Source organism: Quercus suber, unplaced genomic scaffold, assembly GCF_002906115.3.
Source record: "Quercus suber isolate HL8 unplaced genomic scaffold, Cork oak 2.0 scaffold_52, whole genome shotgun sequence".
NCBI lineage: Eukaryota > Viridiplantae > Streptophyta > Magnoliopsida > Fagales > Fagaceae > Quercus > Quercus suber.
In genome coordinates this window covers 470,217-493,176 of record NW_027069517.1, presented here as the reverse complement: position 1 = coordinate 493,176, position 22,960 = coordinate 470,217, and the positions used below count along the sequence as shown (strand labels likewise).

The 22,960-nt window shown below is 35.9% G+C and overlaps 2 protein-coding genes and 1 pseudogene across 2 annotated transcripts; all 3 read right to left on the bottom strand.

Annotated features, from left to right (window-relative positions):
* LOC112031010 (uncharacterized) lies at positions 1–1,351 on the bottom strand (annotated as a pseudogene).
* Positions 1,352–6,801: 5,450 nt separating this feature from the next.
* On the bottom strand, positions 6,802–13,333 carry LOC112031016 (sulfoquinovosyl transferase SQD2). The gene is made up of 11 exons (XM_024063680.2): positions 12,831–13,333; positions 11,083–11,149; positions 10,561–10,631; positions 9,523–9,640; positions 9,312–9,385; positions 8,821–8,876; positions 8,626–8,709; positions 8,286–8,373; positions 8,115–8,192; positions 7,827–7,883; positions 6,802–7,529 (listed from the first exon to the last, which is right to left on the bottom strand). The coding sequence occupies exons 1-11, from the start codon at positions 13,217–13,219 to the stop codon at positions 7,040–7,042; spliced, it is 1,572 nt and encodes a 523-aa protein (XP_023919448.1). The 5' UTR covers positions 13,220–13,333; the 3' UTR covers positions 6,802–7,039.
* A 2,063-nt stretch (positions 13,334–15,396) lies between these two features.
* On the bottom strand, positions 15,397–21,946 carry LOC112021134 (sulfoquinovosyl transferase SQD2-like). Its single transcript, XM_065771985.1, has 11 exons — positions 21,349–21,946; positions 19,601–19,667; positions 19,079–19,149; positions 18,174–18,291; positions 17,961–18,034; positions 17,469–17,524; positions 17,274–17,357; positions 16,935–17,022; positions 16,764–16,841; positions 16,477–16,533; positions 15,397–16,179 (listed from the first exon to the last, which is right to left on the bottom strand). The coding sequence occupies exons 1-11, from the start codon at positions 21,735–21,737 to the stop codon at positions 15,690–15,692; spliced, it is 1,572 nt and encodes a 523-aa protein (XP_065628057.1). The 5' UTR covers positions 21,738–21,946; the 3' UTR covers positions 15,397–15,689.
* Positions 21,947–22,960: the final 1,014 nt, after the last annotated feature.

Below are 22,960 nucleotides of genomic sequence, written 5' to 3'. Positions count from 1 at the left end.
TTAGGGGACCACCATCCTACCATCAAAGCCCATCAACGGTGAATCATACCTTTCCAGGTCCTCAAATTTCAAGTTTAGCCCCTTGTACAAATCAGGGTACATGATCTCTACTCTGCTTCCCTGGTCAACTAGTACTCTATTTATATCATAACCCCCAATCCTAATGGTTACCACTAGAGCGTCATTATATGATTGGAGAGTACCTTCCTTATCCTCCTCTAAGAAACCCAGGGTAGGGGTAACCATCAGCCTAACTCTTTTAGGAGCCTGATCACTGGCCTCTAAGTCACAACCTCCACTCACGAACATAACCCTAATAGCCGAGCCCCCACCATTCCCTAGCTTGGCAAAGATCACATTGATAGTACCCAATGCTGGCCGAGGAGCGCTATCCCTATGAAACTCAGTTCCTGAGTGACCAAATTGTCCTGTAGGCTGATGTAAAAATCGATTGAGCTTCCCTACCTTCACTAATTGGCTCAGGTTATCTCGCAGGGTTCTACAATCCTCCGTAGTATGTCCTCTGTCCTAATGGTAGTGGTAATAGAGGTTTTGGTTTCTCCTAGATAAGTCCCCGCCCATCTTATTGGGCCACTTAAAATAAGACTCATTCTTAATTTTCTCTAGTATCTAATACAATGGCTCTTTAAACAATGAGTTAACCAACTGAGTTCCTGCGGATGATGTTTGATTAGAAAACTTCCTTCGGAGGCAGTTACCCTAGTATCCTTCTCCCTGAGGATCCCTCTTCTCTGGGAACAATTTAGCCTTACCTTTTCCCTGTATATGGTCCTCCTCTACCTGCTTATACTTATCTATGCAATCCATAAGTTGGCGCATGTTCAAGGCAGACTTCATCATCAACGACTTCCTTAACTCATACTCGACAAGGAGCCCAACCTTAAAAGTCCTCACGGCCACATCCTCAAAGTTTCCATCAATCTCATTATATGTTTCCCAATATCTATCTGAGTAAGTCTTTTAAGGGTCTCTCCTTCCCTCATCGCCATAGACAGCAAAGAGTCTACTAGCTTAGGGACCCTACTGCATGTTAAGAATCTAACCTCGAATGCCCTCGTTAGCTCCTCGAAAGACCCATTGACTGTTCCTCCAAGGCATTAAACCAACGCATAGCCACAAGTCCAAGACTGGAATGGAACACTTTGCACACAAAGGCCTCATTATTGGCATGGACCGCCATCTTCTGATTAAAATGGCTGACATGCTTCATGGGATCAATCCTCCCATTGTAAATGGCAAACGTCGACTGAGAAAACTGATGAGGAAGTTTGGCCTTGTTAATCCTCCTAGCGAAGGGTGACTTAGAAATTTGTTGTAAGGCCTAACTCATTGCATCAGTCCCTATGCCATGGTGGGAAGACCTTTTCTCACACTTATTGCTGCTCTTCTCCTACTTGTCCTGGTGCGAAGAGGTACTGAATAGGACTTGCTAGATGGAGTTCTAGACCTATGAACGATCCTTGCTTCCCTTGGAACTATCACTTGGTGGAGAAGATGGACATCTTCTATCACGTTCCCTGTGCCTCAGCTTCCTACACAGGCGATCTATTTCTTACTTCAATTTCCATGTCTCCTGATCATGTGAGACATGACTCCTAGTCCTTGAGTGACGCTGCTCAGTATGCTTAGTGTGGTAAGACTCCACCATAACGCTTGGGGTATGTTGCCTATCCCTCCTTCACTCCAAGTTAACAAATTGGTTCTCCTTTTGCGAGCCGACTGATTCCTCCCTATCCTAGCCTATGTTAGCCATAAATACTCAGGACAAATCCACAACACCTTGTTGCTCCCCACAGATGGCGCCAATTATGAGGACCAAAAAAACTAGCAGCCCAAGCCCACTTAGAATAATGGCTAGATCAGTCCAACCATGGCCCAAAATAATGAATTTGTAAGAGAGAGAAACAAACAACCAAAGGGGGGCTCTGCCCAAGCAGGAAAATAAGGAAGAAAAGACAAACTTGTTTAAATGGATAAACCACTTTTTCTTAATGCAAGTTGGCCCGAAAAGGCCACATTTATATAAGAAATGTTACTGTTCACTCTCTTTTTTCTCAGTGTTCTCCCTATTTCTTCTCTATATATTGGTACTTATGTCGAGCCCCTTTCTCTGTAAACCCCATTTTTCTTATATACTTCTCATTCTCTCATATCTCAACCATCCATCCTTACCTAACATACCTCATCTCAAGACTCTTGTATCTTTTTGTACGTGAAGAAGGTGATGGAAGGAATTTACTTAACTGTGACTTGCACTGTTCAAGTCATTTCCTCATCAATGCAGCTGATAAAGCTGTTGCCCACCATTTAATGCGAAGACAACAAGCTACTCCAAACTAGAAACTTCCCCTATGATCACAGATTCTCTCTCTTTATATCCTTATTTCCACCTAGAACGCCTTAGAGTCCTATGACTCATCCCTTTCTCCTTAGGCCTATGGCCTGTGGCATCCCCACACCAATACTACAACTCTTCAACTTCATCCTCGGTCATCGGGCACCCACATATTTTTTGTGAGATAATACAATTATTAATATACTCACTTACAATTAGTATTTGTTTGACTTGAGCTTATAAACTCAACTTTTAACTTTTATATATAGCTTTTAAAATTGCATTTTTTTTTTCTCACTTTTTTAAAGTACAAATATACTTTAACATACTTTCAACAATTTTTTTTTTTTAATAAAAAATCTAGATAAGTTGTTCTCAAATGGATACTTATTATTGTGCCCTCTAACTAGTGAAGGGATGAAGCATGGCAATAGGTTGTGGCAATTTTTGTGTTTAACTTTTTGTGAGTCTGACAATTTAATAAAATAAACACTAAAACAAGGGCACAACATTTTTAAAATAATTTTACAATAGAGCTTAGGTGTTAAGCGATTAATGGTAAATAAAAAAATAATATTAGTGATGAACTTAGATGAATTCACCACCTAAATTTTATTGTAAAATTGTTGTGAAAATATTGTTTGCTGTACCACTATTTCAAAATTTAAAAAAAAAAATTATTTTATATAAAAAAAAAAAATTAAGCTTATTATTTGTGTTTGAACTTTGACGGTGAGTGCAATACATTTCCCTTAGAGATTATTTTAATCTTTTATATTTAGTGTCCCATTTTGAGTCTTTGTCAGCAACAATAACTCAATAAGTTCATTAAAAAATTTTATCTTTTGTATATATATCCGTATATAACAAACCATTCTCTACGTATTTTAACCTAAACATGTAAAATATTTTTAGTCCCAGAAGTTGGCGTAGAATTCTGTACCTTTGAAAACAAAACAGAAGACGCACGCTTTTTTGTTGTCTACGTACGTACGCGTAGTATATGTGTAAGTTACGCGTATATACTAACTGAAACTCCACCTTAAGTATTGTATATTAAGTTTTGCACTTTTATTTTTCTTGCACTTAAACAGGATAAGTCCATTTATAGATAGCCACGAGCTAGACTTAGCACACTTTCCTTTCCTTTCGTTTCGTTTCCTAATAATAGAAATTATAGGATGGAGGGTAATCAATATGAGAAGTGAGAAAACGTTAAGAAAATGAACTTTATATGAGTCTAAAATATAGTAGCCATAGTTTTGGTCAAAGTACAGAGGTCCTACAATTAGATTGAGGTAGAGAATGATACTGTTTAATTATAATAATTCCTTTTTATTAAAATTTGGGCTAAAAATTAGGAAATTTTTAGGGCTTAAGGTGTGAAGCATTGTGATGGGCTGAGGGGACCCCCTTGGTCCAAAAATTGACCAATTGGGATGTCCTACTCCTATGCCTTCCAAACCCAAATCTAATTGCACATCAATCTGTGTTAAAATCTCCTACTAGTATGATTTCAAATTTTAGGAACGAGTAAAATCTCCTTACTTTCACTATATTTTAGGAAAGTGGCCATAATAAATAAATTAACTATATTTCTCTCTTCTCTCATTGAGTCTCATATAAATGTAAGCTAAATGATGTTTAAGTAAGAAATGGGGACTTTACTCTGATGTTACTACTAATTAATATAATTTATAATTATCCATATCCCATACACATTCTCCCAAAAAAAAAAAGGAAATATATATATAACCATTAATGTGAATCCAAATCTTCTATCCCACTTTTCTTGTTTCACACTATACTCTACCAATAAATACTTGCCACGAATTCACCTAATTAATTAATAACTATCATTATTAACTTATTAATACTACAGTTATTAATTAATAGTAGCATTTAATTAATTAGGTGAACATGTGGCAAGTATTTATTGGTGGAATATAGAGTGGAGCAAAAAAAGTAGGATAGAAGATTTGGCATTGCCACATGACAATATATACAAAGTGTGGTATAATTACATTAAACTCAAGTCCAAATCTAAGTTTTTTTTTTTTTTTTTTTTAAACAGCACAAGTTGATCATATCTAATGGTCCATTTAATGCACAAGAAAGACTCTCATCAGTCATGTCAAACCAATTGATTACACATAATAAGCAGTAATTCCATTAATATTCTGTGCGATGGCAACAGGCTAGGTATAGCCATTTACAATGAAAAAAATTTGTTCTAGATTCAGAAAAGATGCTCAAGTTTAAAGGCACTCATCATGTGGATTATATAAATTTGGTGGTAAGTCATTGATGGTGAGATCATAGTACGAAACTCTTGGTCATTTAGTCTCTTGGTGTTTATGAATTTAGCTTGAAATTTTGTAAAAAATTCTTTGCATCTAATCAAAAACCTAAGATCAAAATCCAACCTAGGCAATGATCATTGCTATTTAATTATTAAAGAGAACTGTCTTTAATTAGACAAAGAGTCTTTAAATTCAAATTTACTTTCTTCAAGACTCTCGTAAAGTTGTTAAATTGTGGTGAACGCATCATAATTAAATGTATATAAAGTCTCTATTATACATATGTCAGATCCACGAATATCAATTCGACTTGAATTATTAAGCTCCATCAACTATAATGGAGGCATCATGATTAGATATATGTATCGTCTCTCTCATGCAAGTGTGTATATACATTGTATGCATGAGATTTACAATATTGATTGTACATTGTAAGCATCATGATTGTACATGTACTAGAGGAATGTTACACACATCCCCTACATGTAATAGTTTGGGTGCAAGGGCAAGCCACCACAATTGACTGGTAGAGAATGACCTCAACCGTCCAATTTAGGAGCATAGAGCATAGATGAATAGGGGATGCACTGAAATAACAAAGTGAATGCATCGAATCCAAAAGCATAGATGTTTAGGGGGATGTGTGGTTCATGCCCCATGGCCACACCTAGCTAGACTATATGTATATGTTGCGGCCACGGGTTAGTAACATTTGTCATGTATAACATGTTTTTTTTTTTTTTTAGGAGTCATTTATAACATGTTACTTTCAATACATTCTTACCTACACGACCCAATACAAAAACATAGGATAAATCTAGGCATGAACGAATCTTGTCTCCTAGGCCCAATGTCTAAAGCGATCTCGTGAAAATTGGTCCTTACCGAAAAAGAAGTACTTGGTGATTGAATTAAGAGATGGCAAAAATGACCTATCCCACCCCTGTTGTGCTCGGTGTGGATTTTCCTTGCTCCAAAGAGGTAACAAGACGGGGTTGGGCTTTGTTTTCCTTGCCTCCCCTTGAATTTATTTCATATATATTTAACCTATTTATACAAATTATATAGTTTTCTTTCAATGCGTATTCCAATTATAATATATTTTTTATACATATTTTATATACTATTTTCAAAACATTTGTCTCTATTTCTTTTTTAGTATTCCCACTCTTTCCCTTTATATTTCATATTTATTTTATCAATATTAAAGCCATTTCATTAAGATTAGTAAAATATTTCCAACTTGCCTTAAATCTGACTTGCCCCACTACTGTCTCGTGTGGGTTTTCCACATCATAAATAGGAGACAGTGAGAATGAGGCACCCATTATTCGATACTACCTCACCCCAATGCTACCCTTGAACCAACCCAATACCACCCATGGTGTGTTTGGTATAAAAGTTTTTTTTTTTTTTTTTTTAATTCGATAATTAGTAGTGAGTGAGGGGATTGGAATCCTATATATCTCAATTGAAACACTAGGAGGTGCTAACTAAAATACAAAGTTTTTGGTGTTTGGGATAAAAGAATTTGTTTCGGTATGCAGTCAATCACTCCCATTTACAGAAAATAAGCGTCTTAAGAAAGTCTGAGTGTATCACATCTGCATATTTATTACGTTGTAGCAATCCTCAATTTCACATTTAATGTTACAAGATAGAGAAGCATCCACTTATAGCCGTGGGTGTAGCAGTTTAAGCTCAGGTATCCTCATCCCTTCCTAATTCATTAATATGTATTCATTTCCTAACTGCCATTGTCACTATGCAGTTTTTCTTCTAAACCACTTCATTGCAACAAAAGAGGGCTTCTGAATCAACCCCAATGGTTGATCCTCCAGAAAGCAGTTGCACTCCCTGAGAGTGCTTCCTCAACAATGATTGATTATTTCGCCATTCTCATTCGGCCAAAACCCCTGTTGTGATTCTTATTCTTCAACCTATACACCTAAAATGTACACAGATATGAGAAAACATAGTTATCCTTAAGGATGACTGAAAATGTGTCCTGATAATGCTTTTCCAGCCAATTCTCTACCCAGTGGAAAAGGAGGCTCTCTTTGTAGCTTCATCTGGTTAACACCTGTATGCTGCCTCATAAGACAAACAGTTTGATATGCTTGGAAATACTAAGCAATGTCATAGACAAATACCAGGCAAAATTACTTAACTTAAACTTTAAAATGTTCTCCTGTTAATACATTTAAAACTGACATCTAAGTTAATCATGCCACAAAATACAGCACAGCTGACCATTGCTGAATGGTCCATTCATTATATACAACAAATGAATGTATCGCAATCACACGTTCATTGATCTTTGAAGTCCAGAGCAAAGCTGACAAACCTCTAATGAACTGAAGGAATTTTTTTGCGTCACCTATATAACCTCTGGGGATGGAAAAAGACGTTTTGCCAGCCATTGAAGAGGTCTCAGTAGCTGTGCTCTCTTCTTGCGCCAGAACCAGATGGCAGCATTGTATTGTTCATTCCGAATCGTTCTTGTGGCTGCCTTCCAATCATACTTCTCCATTTCTTCACGTGCGGCTTTCCCCATGGTCTCTCTCAATTCTTGGTCATGCAACAAAGGCTTCAATTTGCTCAAGCAATCATCAAGGTTGCCGGGACTATATAGATAGCCAGTTTTGCCCTCCTGTTCTGGAGGTATTATATCTGGGATTCCACCAGCACGAACCCCCACAACAGGAATTCCAGAAGACATTGACTCCAAAACGACTAGCCCAAGTGTCTCAGATTCTGAAGGCATAAGAAAAACATCCCCACTGGCATATGCCTGTGAAAGCTCTTCACCTCCTAGCATCCCTGTAAAAACTGCGGGCATGCCAGCAAACAGTTTTTCCAGCTCCTCTCTGCAAAGAAAGGTATGTTTTGTAAAATGAAGTGCAGATGAACTCAAAGTAATTAGAGTAATATTGAACTTCTATTGGCTACATCAGCGCAGTTCATAGAAATGATATCCTGGAGCTGGTCGATCAGACTACAGAATTCATTATTTTGGGACCCCCCCTAGTGCTGTGATATGTCCCTCTCTAAAAGTGGGGTTGGTAATCATGATGGAATGCAATATAAGAATACTGATATTCTCTTAGAATGGCCATCAAAATAGTAAGAAAGTATGCAACTGATTAAGTGTCAAAGTAGATTACCTATATGGCCCATCTCCAATAAAAGCAATTCGTGCTTCTGGAAGCTCATCCATTACCCTGTTAAAACATGAGTTTCAAATGTCAGCAATTGGAGAGGGAGGTGGAAAAAGTGTGTAAACATTACCCAAAAAAAAATAAAGGACAGCAAATTGCCAAATTGAAACTTAAACCATCAGTGCATAGAAAACTTTGTTACTGCATTAGTTTTTCCAACTATGTATAGACAGGACTAAAGAGGAGGAGAACACCAGTTATTCATTTCCAATCTTTGTGATCGAAGAGCACTACCTCTTGGTGAAATCCAAACTTTTCTCAACTCCTAGACGTCCAACATGAACTATCAATGGTTTCTCAGGTTCACCATTGCTGTGCAAGAGGAAGAATATATAGCATAAGTGAAACTCATTGTACATGGGTAATTACAAGACAGAAGAAAAAAGGATTGGAGGGTTGTCATACCTTAGTCGTAATCGCATTTCTTGAGAGCGGAAACGGGGGTTGAAGCTATCAGAATCAACACCCTTCTTCCAAAGACGAATCTTGTTGGCTGTAAACAAGCATAACAAAGCAAGTCAATTTAGGATAGAGCTGGCTGGGCACAGATGCAAGTTTTTTAGCTGAAACTTCCACAAAGGGAACTTTGGAGGCTATTAAGTGAAACTATTACTGTGAGGGGGAAAAAGAGAATCCTTAAAAAAAATGAGTTTGGTGCATAATGGTATATAAAAATCCCATAATGATTGAAGTCATTATAGTGTGGTTATTAAGAAGGTGCTTGACAGTTTATAGTTATACTCACCAGCTGTCACTCTAGCTGCTTCAAGATCCCTGCCAATAGCAACTGAGGGCACCAGTGTAAGATCAGCTGCTCTGTGTAGAAACTCTGCAAATGAAAGACCAAATCGTTACCTAAAGGCTCCAGTATCAACAGTTAAGAAGGAAGCAAGGAGGGGAGGGAGGAAAAAAGGAGAGAGAGAGGGAAGCATTTACATACTTATAACCAACCACATGGGTTTCACCAGCCAACTGAATGTATATCTTGGGATATATCTGCAAATGAAAACTACAATCAGCCTACTTGACATATCTCATAGAAATTCAGCAATATATTAGAGAGAAAGTACACACATGGGACTCAGAACATTATTAAACTTATTAGAGAAGCAGCCTTTAAATTTGTGAGTTTCCCACTCATATATTTTTTTTTTACTGGTAACTAACGCTTTGTTGTTCTTGTATTGGTGAGTTACACATGCACCCAATGAATCCACGACCTAACCCTCCATGCCATAATTTTGGGAGGGGTAAATGCCATTTGAGTTGGAGCTCACTAGCAATTTCCCACTCATTTAAGGTGAGCAATTAATTGTAATATATTTCATGAAATAGTCTCTTTTCAATAATATTATTTTTACCAATCAAAAACAGAAGTTAATTGTAATATGTGCATAATAAGAATTTGGTCAAGAATAGCATTAAACTTACACTGGCACATGAGTGTGGTAAGACATAACTATGGGGACACACAATAGTTTTGCAATGGCAAGAGCTCCAAATACCTAAAATACAGTCAATAAATGTCACCCACCAGCAAAGCAATATTCTTTCTTTATTACTTCAAAACACCCCCATTCACAACAAAAAATTAAAGAAATAAGAAGATGACAAAAAATTCTAGCAAGAATTGAAAATTTACCATTATTCCTGGTGATGAAGCATGAATTATATCAGGCTTAAATCGGGCAACCTCTGAAATTATTCTAGGACTGAGTGCCAGGGAAAGTGGCACTTTCTGGTACCAGGGACATGGAAAGCTGAAAAAATAAATAAATAAATATATGAGAAAATTAGGCAGACAGATAATGCTTTCACACCTACATCATTAACCAAAACAATTTTTCTTGTTTGTAAGTCAGACACTTCGTCCAAAAAATTAGACACTCAAATGGTAAAAGTGGATGGACTTAGAAATACGCAGAAAGTATAAGGAGTTGAAGAGTGGCAATATGATGAAACCTAGAATAAGGAATGAATGCATTTGTTATACAAGTATCTTGGATGCATAGGTATGTGTGACTAATTGATTTATGATGAAGGCATGAAAGAACAAAGGACTGCCTTAAATAAAGAAATGAGGTATGGAGAAAACATGTGATTGACAAGGACTTAGCAATGGCTGCCTGAAAATGATTCAAGAAAAAAAATCTCTAGTAGCTTAGACGCAACCTCATGCTAATCTGAACAGGAGTAAGGGGTCAAGATGTGGAAAGCAAACTGATTAGAAATCTGATGGTTCAGCTCTTGTAAAATTTAAGAATTGAACCTCAACTTCAAAAACCTTAGAACGTAAGATGAAGGGGCAACCCACAACACAATCAAATACTTTTTTTGTAATAAGAAAGGATAACTAGATTTACTTATATTTGTCTATTACTTTGTTTGCCCAGTTTATAATTTTGATGAGCTCAATAAATATTATCAAATGATTTTTCTTGAAGACAAGTAATCACCTAACTTGACACTGCTATGGAATTTGAATACCTTAGATTAGTAAGTACATAGTGTTCCATGATTTTAATAGTTTGTTTTGCCTTAATTAGACTATAAATTGCAAGTTATTTATCAACAAAATAAAACAGCTTATATTCAATGTGACAGAAGTTAAAGAGCAATTAGGTATGATGAGGAGATAGTTATAAGGACAAAGCATTTCAAATTAAGTAGTAAGAGCAACCTCCGTGATCCAATCAATTTTGCTCCATAAAATTCCTGGGGCACTCCTTCATGTGTGGTCACAACCATCACCTACATCATCAATAAGATGTCAGTTAATCAAAGAAGCACATTTAGAATCTGAAGCAAACTTTATGTTAAACTTCCACAGGGTTTTTTTTTTTAAAGACAAAGGCAACTTCCATGGGGGGTTTTATAGAAGCCAATCTAATATCAATTTGACTAGATATTGCTAATACAAGAACAAGCTCAAGTTCAGTTGAGCTTGATGAGGATGGTTTTTTTGATAGACTGGTAGTAAAATGCATATCTAAATTATATGATTTAATTTTAATCAAAATCAGCACCAAGAAAATAAACATTTAATAAATACAACTTCAGGAAACAAGATGCTCAAGTATGATACCCTGCATAATTTGCAATGAGGCTCAGGTTAAGTTTGCATGGCTTAAAATTAAAAGGTTTGGTCAAGGACACCCCTAGACAAACAGAAAACACAGCTGCAGAGATATAAATAACGTACCTCATCCCCCATTTCACGTAAATTTCTAATAAAATTCTGGAACCGGTTTTTATACCCTGATACATATCTGCAAGTGAAACAGAGAACAGACATCTTTCAGTAAAAATCCATCTTTGATATAAAGAAACACGATACAATTTATTGTGGCTCACCATATGATTCTACACTAAGCTAATTGCTTATTTATAATATGACATGAACCACATTTATCCCAAAAAATACTACTACAAATCATGCATTTGTGTCAAACATTCTTAACATTTATTTAAAACCACAATGCAGATGAAACATATTCATAATAGCATCTAAAATAACTGGCATACTCCTCTTAAGAATGTTTGAACAGATTGTAGTGCTTTAAACCAATTTCATGTCATATGGACTCTCTGCCACTTAAGGTATCCCAAGAAACAGACATTGAACTGATTAATATTACCTGGAACTTTCTAATCATGAATCCATTAGTGCATGCAGTTTAGGATAATTATGGTGATTACTTGCAGAGCTTATATGGACCTTAGCTATTTAACTCAACCTCAAGGAAGAAAACAGAGAGAAGTACAGAGTCCATATGCAGCAAAAATGAATTCTAAATTTTTTAAGAATGGCTTCTCCAGTATGGACTGTAATTCAATATCTAATGCCAATTACCAAATGATTGGCATTGGCAATGCATATATGAGAGGCAAATCACCAATTACAAATTCCATAATTTGTGCCTCTTCCCAGGTTTCATGGTTTGGCACAATTGAGAATAACAGGAAAGTGAAGGCAAGTAGGTGCAAAAATTACAAGGTTCATAACTCATAGCCTCATAACCAAGATGGGTATGCAAAGTACAAACCAAATATGAACAAATTTAAGACCCACAGACTTACAAATAAACTGAAGAAAAATTATCAGCTAGTATAATGTGATCCACATTTGAAACAAGCATAATAGTCACAGAAGCCATCATCAAAGGTCCACAAATACCACAACCGAAGCCATTGGTAAAATACACCAGCTAAATCACAAAATCCACACAGTAGGCTATAAGACCACATCAATTCAGAACAACAACACAAATATCTGTAACAGCCAAATGTAGCAAAACAGCAACTTAAATCCAAGCTAAAAGTATCAAAGAACACCTTCTCACCAAATAATGTTTTACACTCAGAAAGCAGCCAACTGATAGAGCCAGCACAATCACATGCATATAGAAAGAATTAACCAACGACACTACACATAAAAATAACAAAACCCAAAAAGCTGTAGCTGAAATTTAGCAAGTTATCCGAGTCATTCCAATTATAGAGAAATTACTCAGATCTAAACTTCAACAGCCACTTAGATTGCATAGCAAACTAGATCATTTTATTTAATTTTTAAAATGTTACCAAACTATAATTATAGCTGTGTTGACCACCATAAAAGCAAAGCCAGGGTAGATATAAAAAATTACATAGTCCAATATTGATTACATCAAAAACAACTAAAAAATGAATGACATCAAACCTACGAAAGGAACAAACAACCAATAAAAATAAAAAATAAAACTTTCAAATATTTCTAAACCTAAAACAAAAAATTCACTGGATAATGCAAACAATTGCAAAGTCAAAACAAAAACAAGAAAGTCAAAAATTGACCAGAGAACAAAATCAACAAAGCATTTGCGTAAATGGGTCTCTCATGGTTGAAGATCTAATTAAACTAAGCACCCATAAAGTCTGATCAAGTACAAAATTTTCAAAGAAACTCACGCAAAAGGAGAAGGCTCAACAAAGAGAGCAATACGGCGAGGCCTTGATAAGGCCTCAGAATCAAGCAAAGGAGCATCCATCTCCTCTTCTTCTCTAACCTCAGTGATAGTCATATTGTTATTGTGAATGTTACCGTCTGCTTTAACAACAAAAAGCTCTATCTTTTTATGGCTCAAACTCTTTGGCCCTTCAAGAAAACACAACCCGGAAGCTTGTTTGGCAAAAAGGTTAATGGGTTTTGTTCTTTGGGAGCTAAAGTTGGAAACTTTAACGGAAAACTTTGAGTACAAAGAAGGAGAAGAATAAGGTGAAAATGAAAGAGACGAAGAACAGGCAGAGAAAGATGGAGGAGAGAGAGTGGGATTTATAGAGAGAGGAGACGTGGTCATGATGGTTAAATGAGAGAGAGTGTTTGTTTATAAATATTCTCTAGGCTGTGTATATTTGTGTGTGAGTGAGTGCATTTGTGTGTGCGACTATGTGTGTGTGTTTTTGAGTTTTTTTGGTTTAAAAATTCTTTGCATCTAATCAAAAACCTAAGATCAAAATCCAACCTAGGCAATGATCATTGCTATTTAATTATTAAAGAGAACTGTCTTTAATTAGACAAAGAGTCTTTAAATTCAAATTTACTTTCTTCAAGACTCTCGTAAAGTTGTTGAATTGTAGTGAACGCATCATAATTAAATGTATATAAAGTCTCTATTATACATATGTCAGATCCACGAATATCAATTCAACTTGAATTATTAAGCTCCATCAACTATAATGGAGGCATCATGATTAGATATATGTATCGTCTCTCTCACGCAAGTGTGTATATACATTGTATGCATGAGATTTACAATATTGATTGTACATTGTAAGCATCATGATTGTACATGTACTAGAGGAATGTTACACACATCCCTACATGTAATAGTTTGGGTGCAAGGGCAAGCCACCACAATTGACTGGTAGAGAATGACCTCAACCGTCCAATTTAGGAGCATAGAGCATAGATGAATAGGGGATGCACTGAAATAACAAAGTGAATGCATCGAATCCAAAAGCATAGATGTTTAGGGGAATGTGTGGTTCATGCCCCATGGCCACACCTAGCTAGACTATATGTATATGTTGCGGCCACGGGTTAGTAACATTTGTCATGTATAACATGTTTTTTTTTTTTAGGAGTCATTTATAACATGTTACTTTCAATACATTCTTACCTACACGACCCAATACAAAAACATAGGATAAATCTAGGCATGAACAAATCTTGTCTCCTAGGCCCAATGTCTAAAGTGATCTTGTGAAGATTGGTCCTTACCGAAAAAGAAGTACTTGGTGATTGAGTTAAGAGATGGCAAAAATGACCTATCCCACCCCTGTTGTGCTCAGTGTGGATTTTCCTTGCTCCAAAGAGGTAACAAGACGGGGTTGGGTTTTGTTTTCCTTGCCTCCCCTTGAATTTATTTCATATATATTTAACCTATTTATACAAATTATATAGTTTTCTTTCAATGCGTATTCCAATTATAAAATATTTTTTATACATATTTTATATACTATTTTCAAAACATTTGTCTCTATTTCTTTTTTGGTATTCCCACTCTTTCCCTTTATATTTCATATTTATTTTATCAATATTAAAGCCATTTCATTAAGATTAGTAAAGTATTTCCATCCTGCCTTAAATCTGACTTGCCCCACTACTGTCTCGTGTGGGTTTTCCCCATCATAAATAGGAGACAGTGAGAATGAGGCACCCATTATTCGATACTACCTCACCCCAATGCTACCCTTGAACCAACACAAGAACACCCATGGTGTGTTTGGGATAAAAGTTTTTTTTTTTTTTTTTTTTTTTAATTCGATAATTAGGGGTGAGGGGATTTGAATCGTATGTATCTCAACTGAAAACACTAGGAGGTGCTAACTAAAATACAAAGTTTTTGGTGTTTGGGATAAAAGAATTTGTTTCGGTATGCAGTCAATCACTCCCATTTACAGAAAATAAGCATCTTAAGAAAGTCTCAATCACATCTGCATATTTATTACGTTGTAGCAATCCTCAATTTCACATTTAACGTTACAAGATAGAGAAGCATCCAATTATAGCCGTGGCTGTAGCAGTTTAAGCTCAGGCATCCTCATCCCTTCCTAATTCATTAAGATGTATTCATTTCCTAACTGCCATCGTCACTATGCAGTTTTTCTTCTAAACCACTTCATTGCAACAAAAGAGGGCTTCTGAATCAACCCCAATGGTTGATCCTCCAGAAAGCAGTTGCACTCCCTGAGAGTGCTTCCTCAACAATGATTGATCATTTCGCCATTCTCATTCGGCCAAAACCCCTGTTGTGATTCTTATTCTTCAACCTATACACCTAAAATATACACAGATATGAGAAAACATGGTTATCCTTAAGGATGACTGAAAATGTGTCCTGATAATGCTTTTCCAGCCAATTCTCTACCCAGTGGAAAAGGATGCTCTCTTTGTAGCTTCATCTGGTTAACATCTGCATGCTGCCTCATTAGACAAACAGTTTGATATGCTTGGAAATACTAAGCAATGTCATAGACAAATACCAGGCAAAATTACTTAACTTCAACTTTAAAATGTTCTCCTGTTATTACATTTAAAACTGACATCTAAGTTAAGCATGCCACAAAATACAGCACAGCTGACCATTACTGAATGGTCCATCTAAGTTAAGCATGCCATAAAATACAGCACAGCTGACCATTACTGAATGGTCCATTCATTATATACAACAAATGAATGTATCGCAATCACACGTTCATCGTTCTTTGAAGTCCAGAGCAAAGCTGACAAACCTCTAATGAACTGAAGGAATTTTTTTGCGTCACCTATATAACCTCTGGGGATGGAAAAAGGCGTTTTGCCAGCCATTGAAGAGGTCTCAGTAGCTGTGCTCTCTTCTTGCGCCAGAACCAGATGGCAGCATTGTATTGTTCATTCCGAATCGTTCTTGTGGCTGCCTTCCAATCATACTTCTCCATTTCTTCACGTGCGGCTTTCCCCATGGTCTCTCTCAATTCTTGGTCATGCAACAAAGGCTTCAATTTGCTTAAGCAATCATCAAGGTCGCCGGGACTATATAGATAACCAGTTTTGCCCTCCTGTTCTGGAGGTATTATATCTGGGATTCCACCAGCACGAACCCCCACAACAGGAATTCCAGAAGACATGGACTCCAAAACAACTAGCCCAAGTGTCTCAGATTCTGAAGGCATAAGAAAAACATCCCCACTGGCATATGCCTGTGAAAGCTCTTCACCTCCTAGCATCCCTGTAAAAACTGCGGGCATGCCAGCAAACAGTTTTTCCAGCTCCTCCCTGACAAGAAAGGTATGTTTTGTAAAATGAAGTGCAGATGAACTCAAAGTAATTAGAGTAATATTTAACTTCTATTGGCTACATCAGCACAGTTCATAGAAATGATATCCTGGAGCTGGTCGATCAGACTACAGAATTCATTATTTTGGGACCCCCCCTAGTGCTGTGATATGTCCCTCTCTAAAAGTGGGGTTGGTAATCATGATGGAATACAATATAAGAATACTGATATTCTCTTAGAATGGCCATCAAAATAGTAAGAAAGTATGCAACTGATTAAGTGTCAAAGTAGATTACCTATATGGCCCATCTCCAATAAAAGCAATTCGTGCTTCTGGAAGCTCATCCATTACCCTGTTAAAACATGAGTTTCAAATGTCAGCAATTGGAAAGGGAGGTGGAAAAAGTGTGTAAACATTACCCCAAAAAAAATGAGGACAGCAAATTGCCAAATTGAAACTTAAACCATCAGTGCATAGAAAACTTTGTTACTGCATTAGTTTTTCCAACTATGTATAGACAGGACTAAAGAGGAGAAGAACACCAGTTATTGATTTCCAATCTTTGTGATCGAAGAGCACTACCTCTTGGTGAAATCCAAACTTTTCTCAACTCCTAGACGTCCAACATGAACTATCAATGGTTTCTCAGGTTCACCATTGCTGTGCAAGAGGAAGTATATATAGCATAAGTGAAACTCGTTGTACATGGGTAATTACAAGACAGAAGAAAAAAGGATTGGAGGGTTGTCATACCTTAGTCGTAATCGCATTTCTTGAGAGCGGAAACGGGGGTTGAAGCTATCAGAATCAACACCCTTCTTCCAAAGACGAATCTTGTTGGCTGTAAACAAGCATAACAAAGCAAGTCAATTTAGGATAGAGCTGCCTGGGCACAGATGCAAGTTTTTTAGCTGAAACTTCCACAAAGGGAACTTTGGAGACTATTAAGTGAAACTATTACTGTGAGGGGGAAAAAGAGAATCCTTAAAAAAAATGAGTTTGGTGCATAATGGTATATACAATCCCATAATGATTGAAGTCATTATAGTGTGGTTATTAAGAAGGTGCTTGACAGTTTATAGTTATACTCACCAGCTGTCACTCTAGCTGCTTCAAGATCCCTGCCAATAGCAACTGAGGGCACCAGTGTAAGATCAGCTGCTCTGTGTAGAAACTCTGCAAATGAGAGACCAAATCGTTACCTAAAGGCTCCAGTATCAACAGTTAAGAAGGAAGCGGGGAGGGGAAGGAGGAAAAAAGGAGAGAGAGAGGGAAGCATTTACATACTTATAACCAACCACATGGGTTTCACCAGCCAACTGAATGTATATCTTGGGATATATCTGCAAATGAAAACTACGATCAGCCTACTTGACATATCTCATAGAAATTCAGCAATATATTAGAAAGAAGGTACACACATGGGACTCAGAACATTATTAAACTTATTAGAGAAGCAGCCTTTAAATTTGTGAGTTTCCCACTCATCTATTTATTTTTTTACTGGTAACTAACGCTTTGTTGATCTTGTATTGGTGAGTTACACACGCACCCAATGAACCCAAGACCTAACCCTCCATGCCATAATTTTGGGAGGGGTAAATGTCATTTGAGTTGGAGCTCATTAGCAATTTCCCACTCACTTAAAGTGAGCAATTAATTGTAATATATTTCATGAAAAAGTCTCTTTTCAATAATATTATTTTTACCAATCAAAAACAGAAGTTAATTGTAATATGTGCATAATAAGAATTCGGTCAAGAATAGCATTAAACTTACACTGGCACATGAGTGTGGTAAGACATAACTATGGGGACACACAATAGTTTTGCAATGGCAAGAGCTCCAAATACCTAAAATATACAGTCAATAAATGTCACCCACCAGCAAAGCAATATTCTTTCTTTATTACTTCAAAACACCCCCATTCGCAACAAAAAAATAAAGAAATAAGAAGACGACAAAAAATTCTAGCAAGAATTGAAAATTTACCATTATTCCTGGTGATGAAGCATGAATTATATCGGGCTTAAATCGGGCAACCTCTGAAATTATTCTAGGACTGAGTGCCAGGGAAAGTGGCACTTTCTGGTACCAGGGACATGGAAAGCTGAAAAAATAAATAAATATATGAGAAAATTAGGCAGACAGATAATGCTTTCACACCTACATCATTAACCAAAACATTTTTTCTTGTTTGTAAGTCAAACACTTCATCCAAAAAATTAGACGCTCAAATGGTAAAAGTGGATTGACTTAGAAATATGCAGAAAGTATAAGGAGTTGAAGAGTGGCAATATGATGAAACCTAGAATAAGGAATGAATGCATTTGTTATACAAGTATCTTGGATGCATAGGTATGTGTGACTAATTGATTTATGATGAAGGCATGAAAGGACAAAGGACTGCCTTAAATAAAGAAATGAGGTATGGAGAAAACATGTGATTGCCAAGGACTTAGCAATGGCTGCCTGAAAATGATTCAAGAAAAAAAATCTCTAGTAGCTTAGATGCAACCTCAGGCAACCCACAACACAATCAAATACTTTTTTTGTAATAAGAAAGGATAACTAGATTTACTTATAGTTGTCTATTACTTTGTTTGCCCAGTTTATAATTTTAATGAGCTCAATAAATATTATCAAATGATTTTTCTTGAAGACAAGTAATCACCTAACTTGACACTGCTATGGAATTTGAATACCTTAGATTAGTAAGTACATAGTGTTCTATGATTTTAATAGTTTGTTTTGCCTTAATTACACTATAAATTGCAAGTTATTTATCAACAAAATAAAACAGCTTATATTCAATGTGACAGAAGTTAAAGACAATTAGGTATGATGAGGAGATAGTTATAAGGACAAAGCATTTCAAATTAAGTAGTAAGAGCAACCTCCGGGATCCAATCAATTTTGCTCCATAAAATTCCTGGGGCACTCCTTCATGTGTGGTCACAACCATCACCTACATCATCAATAAGATGTCAGTTAATCAAAGAAGCACATTTAGAATCTAAAGCAAACTTTATGTTAAACTTCCACAGGGTTTTTTTTTTTTAAGACAAAGGCAACTTCCATGGGGGGTTTTATATAAGCCAATCTAATATCAATTTGACTAGATATTGCTAATACAAGAACAAGCTCAAGTTCAGTTGAGCTTGATGAGGATGGTTTTTTTGATAGACTGGTAGTAAAATGCATATCTAAATTATCTGATTTAATTTTAATCAAAATCAGCACCAGGAAAATAAACATTTAATAAATACAACTTCAGGAAACAAGATGCTCAACTATGATACCCTGCATAATTTGCAATGAGGCTCAGGTTAATTTTGCACGGCTTAAAATTAAAAGGTTTGGTCAAGGACACCCCTAGACAAACAGAAAACACAGCTGCAGAGATATAAATAACGTACCTCATCCCCCATTTCGCGTAAATTTCTAATAAAATTCTGGAACCGGTTTTTATACCCTGATACATATCTGCAAGTGAAACAGAGAAAAGACATCTTTCAGTAAAAATCCATCTTTGATATAAAGAAACACAATACAATTTATTGTGGCTCACCATATGATTCTACACTAAGCTGATTGCTTATTTATAATATGACATGAACCACATTTATCCCAAAAAATACTACTACAAATCATGCATTTGTGTCAAACATTCTGAACATTTATTTAAAACCACAATGCAGATGAAACATATTCATAATAGAATCTAAAATAACTGGCATTCTCCTCTTAAGAATGTTTGAACAGATTGTAGTGCTTTAAACCAATTTCATGTCATATGGACTCTCTGCCACTTAAGGTATCCCAAGAAACAGACATTGAACTGATTAATATTACCTGGAACTTTCTAATCATGAATCCATTAGTGCATGCAGTTTAGGATAATTATGGCGATTACTTGCAGAGCTTATATGGACCATAGCTATTTAACTCAACCTCAAGGAAGAAAACAGAGAGAAGTACAGAGTCCATATGCAGCAAAAATGAATTCTAAATTTTTTAAGAATGGCTTCTCCAATCTGGACTGTAATTCAATATCTAATGCCAATTACCAAATGATTGGCATTGGCAATGCATATATGAGAGGCAAATCACCAATTACAAATTCTATAATTTGTGCCTCTTCCCAGGTTTCATGGTTTGGCACAATTGAGAATAACAGGAAAGTGAAGGCAAGTAGGTGCAAAAATTACAAGGTTCATAACTCATAGCCTCATAACCAAGATGGGTATGCAAAGTACAAACCAAATATGAACAAATTTAAGACCCACAGACTTACAAATAAACTGAAGAAAAATTATCAGCTAGTATAATGTGATCCACATTTGAAACAAGCATAATAGTCACAGAAGCCATCATTAAAGGTCCACAAATACCACAACCGAAGCCATAGGTAAAATACACCAGCTAAATCACAAAATCCACACAGTAGGCTATAAGACCACATCAATTCAGAACAACAACACAAATATCTGTAACAGCCAAATGTAGCAAAACAGCAACTTAAATCCAAGCTAAAAGTATCCAAGAACACCTTCTCACCAAATAATGTTTTACACTCAGAAAGCAGCCAACTGATAGAGCCAGCACAATCACATGCATATAGAAAGAATTAACCAACGACACTACACATAAAAATAACAAAACCCAAAAAGCTGTAGCTGAAATTTAGCAAGTTATCCGAGTCATTCCAATTATAGAGAAATTACTCAGATCTAAACTTCAACAGCCACTTAGATTGCATAGCAAACTAGATCATTTTATTTAATTTTTAAAATGTTACCAAACTATAATTATAGCTGTGTTGACCACCATAAAAGCAAAGCCAGGGTAGATATAAAAAATTACATAGTCCAATATTGATTACATCAAAAACAACTAAAAAATGAATGACATCAAACCTACGAAAGGAACAAACAACCAATAAAAATAAAAAATAAAACTTTCAAATATTTCTAAACCTAAAACAAAAAATTCACTGGATAATGCAAACAATTGCAAAGTCAAAACAAAAACAAGAAAGTCAAAAATTGACCAGAGAACAAAATCAACAAAGCATTTGCGTAAATGGGTCTCTCATGGTTGAAGATCTAATTAAACTAAGCACCCATAAAGTCTGATCAAGTACAAAATTTTCAAAGAAACTCACGCAAAAGGAGAAGGCTCAACAAAGAGAGCAATACGGCGAGGCCTTGATAAGGCCTCAGAATCAAGCAAAGGAGCATCCATCTCCTCTTCTTCTCTAACCTCAGTGATAGTCATATTGTTATTGTGAATGTTACCGTCTGCTTTAACAACAAAAAGCTCTCTCTTTTTATGGCTCAAACTCTTTGGCCCTTCAAGAAAACACAAGCCGGAAGCTTGTTTGGCAAAAAGGTTAATGGGTTTTGTTCTTTGGGAGCTAAAGTTGGAAACTTTAACGGAAAACTTTGAGTACAAAGAAGGAGAAGAATAAGGTGAAAATGAAAGAGACGAAGAACAGGCAGAGAAAGATGGAGGAGAGAGAGTGGGATTTATAGAGAGAGGAGACGTGGTCATGATGGTTAAATGAGAGAGAGTGTTTGTTTATAAATATTCTCTAGGCTGTGTATATTTGTGTGTGAGTGAGTGCATTTGTGTGTGCGACTATGTGTGTGTGTTTTTGAGTTTTTTTGGTTGTTTGGGATTTTGATCGAATAATATTCGAATTCGTATGGTGGGTGAGGATGATTTTGAAGGAATCTCGGAAACTTGTAAGGGACTCTCATATTGGATATTCTTTTCATGGAGGGGACTTTGTAAGGTATCAAACAAAATGTCTTTGAGCATATGCTATTGGCTAGTGCCCATTGGGTAACAACCTTCTCTCTATGCCTTCTTTCTTTGCCCAGTTACCAATTTTGGCCTCTCTATTTTTACATTTTTGGCCCTTAAAGTTTTAAAATCTTACCATTAAATTTTTGTAATTTTAGAAAATTAGTAAATTGCCCAATTTTATTGTTGAAATTTTTGTATCTTTTTCTTTCATTTCCATCTTTTAAGTTCTGAACTTTCGTATAGGCTTACCATGTTAATTCAATGCCCCCTCTCAACAACAAAAAAAATGCTCATTCAATGTCGATTTTTCAAGCAGTTCTATGAAGATGATAAATCCTAAATCATGGCGTTCTATACTATTTTGTATACATGCTAGTTAACACAAGTACATATTAAGTAATGGCTCTTATTTTTAGTTTATGAGTAAGTGAGGGTAACTAACGTAAATAGAAATATTATTTTATCTATGCTGTCACTTATCTCCTAGCTGTATACAAATAAATTCAATTATAATTGTGTGTTATTCAAAAAATATGATTCAAGTTGTGACTCAAGCTGTTTTTTTAATTAAAAAAAAAAAAGCAATCTTTCTTTTATTTTGATATACAATATTATATATATATATATATATAAATTTTCAAATAATGAGACCAACACCTGTTGTCTTACCACTTGGCCACACCCTATTTTTTATTTCTATTCGACATTTATAAAGACTAATATTGGTATTAGTTGTTCATCAATTCTGTTGAATATTAGCTCTGATACCATGTTAAATGGAGAATATTATCAAACGCAATGTGTTATACCCTGTTGTGTATGCTAGAGTGGATGCGGAAGAGGAAGCATAGAATAGGAACATCAAGAACACGAGGGTTACGTGGTTCAGCCTTGACGGCCTACATCCACGGAGGAATCCCTTAAGGGCTACATCTTTATTGTGTAGGAGTGTAGTACAATAACCT

Bases quoted from the DNA above. Each gene is read 5' to 3' on its own strand.
- LOC112031016 (XM_024063680.2), bottom strand. From the start codon at position 13,219: ATGACCACGTCTCCTCTCTCTATAAATCCCACTCTCTCTCCTCCATCT. The intron at 8,374-8,625 runs GTGAGTATAACT...GCTTGTTTACAG, and splicing joins AGCAGCTAGAGTGACAGCTG to CCAACAAGATTCGTCTTTGG. The intron at 7,884-8,114 runs GTAGTGCTCTTC...ATGTTTTAACAG, and splicing joins AGTTTGGATTTCACCAAGAG to GGTAATGGATGAGCTTCCAG.
- LOC112021134 (XM_065771985.1), bottom strand. From the start codon at position 21,737: ATGACCACGTCTCCTCTCTCTATAAATCCCACTCTCTCTCCTCCATCT. The intron at 16,842-16,934 runs GTATGACAACCC...CCTCTTGCACAG, and splicing joins GAAATGCGATTACGACTAAG to CAATGGTGAACCTGAGAAAC. The intron at 16,180-16,476 runs GTAATCTACTTT...CTTTCTTGTCAG, and splicing joins ATTGGAGATGGGCCATATAG to GGAGGAGCTGGAAAAACTGT.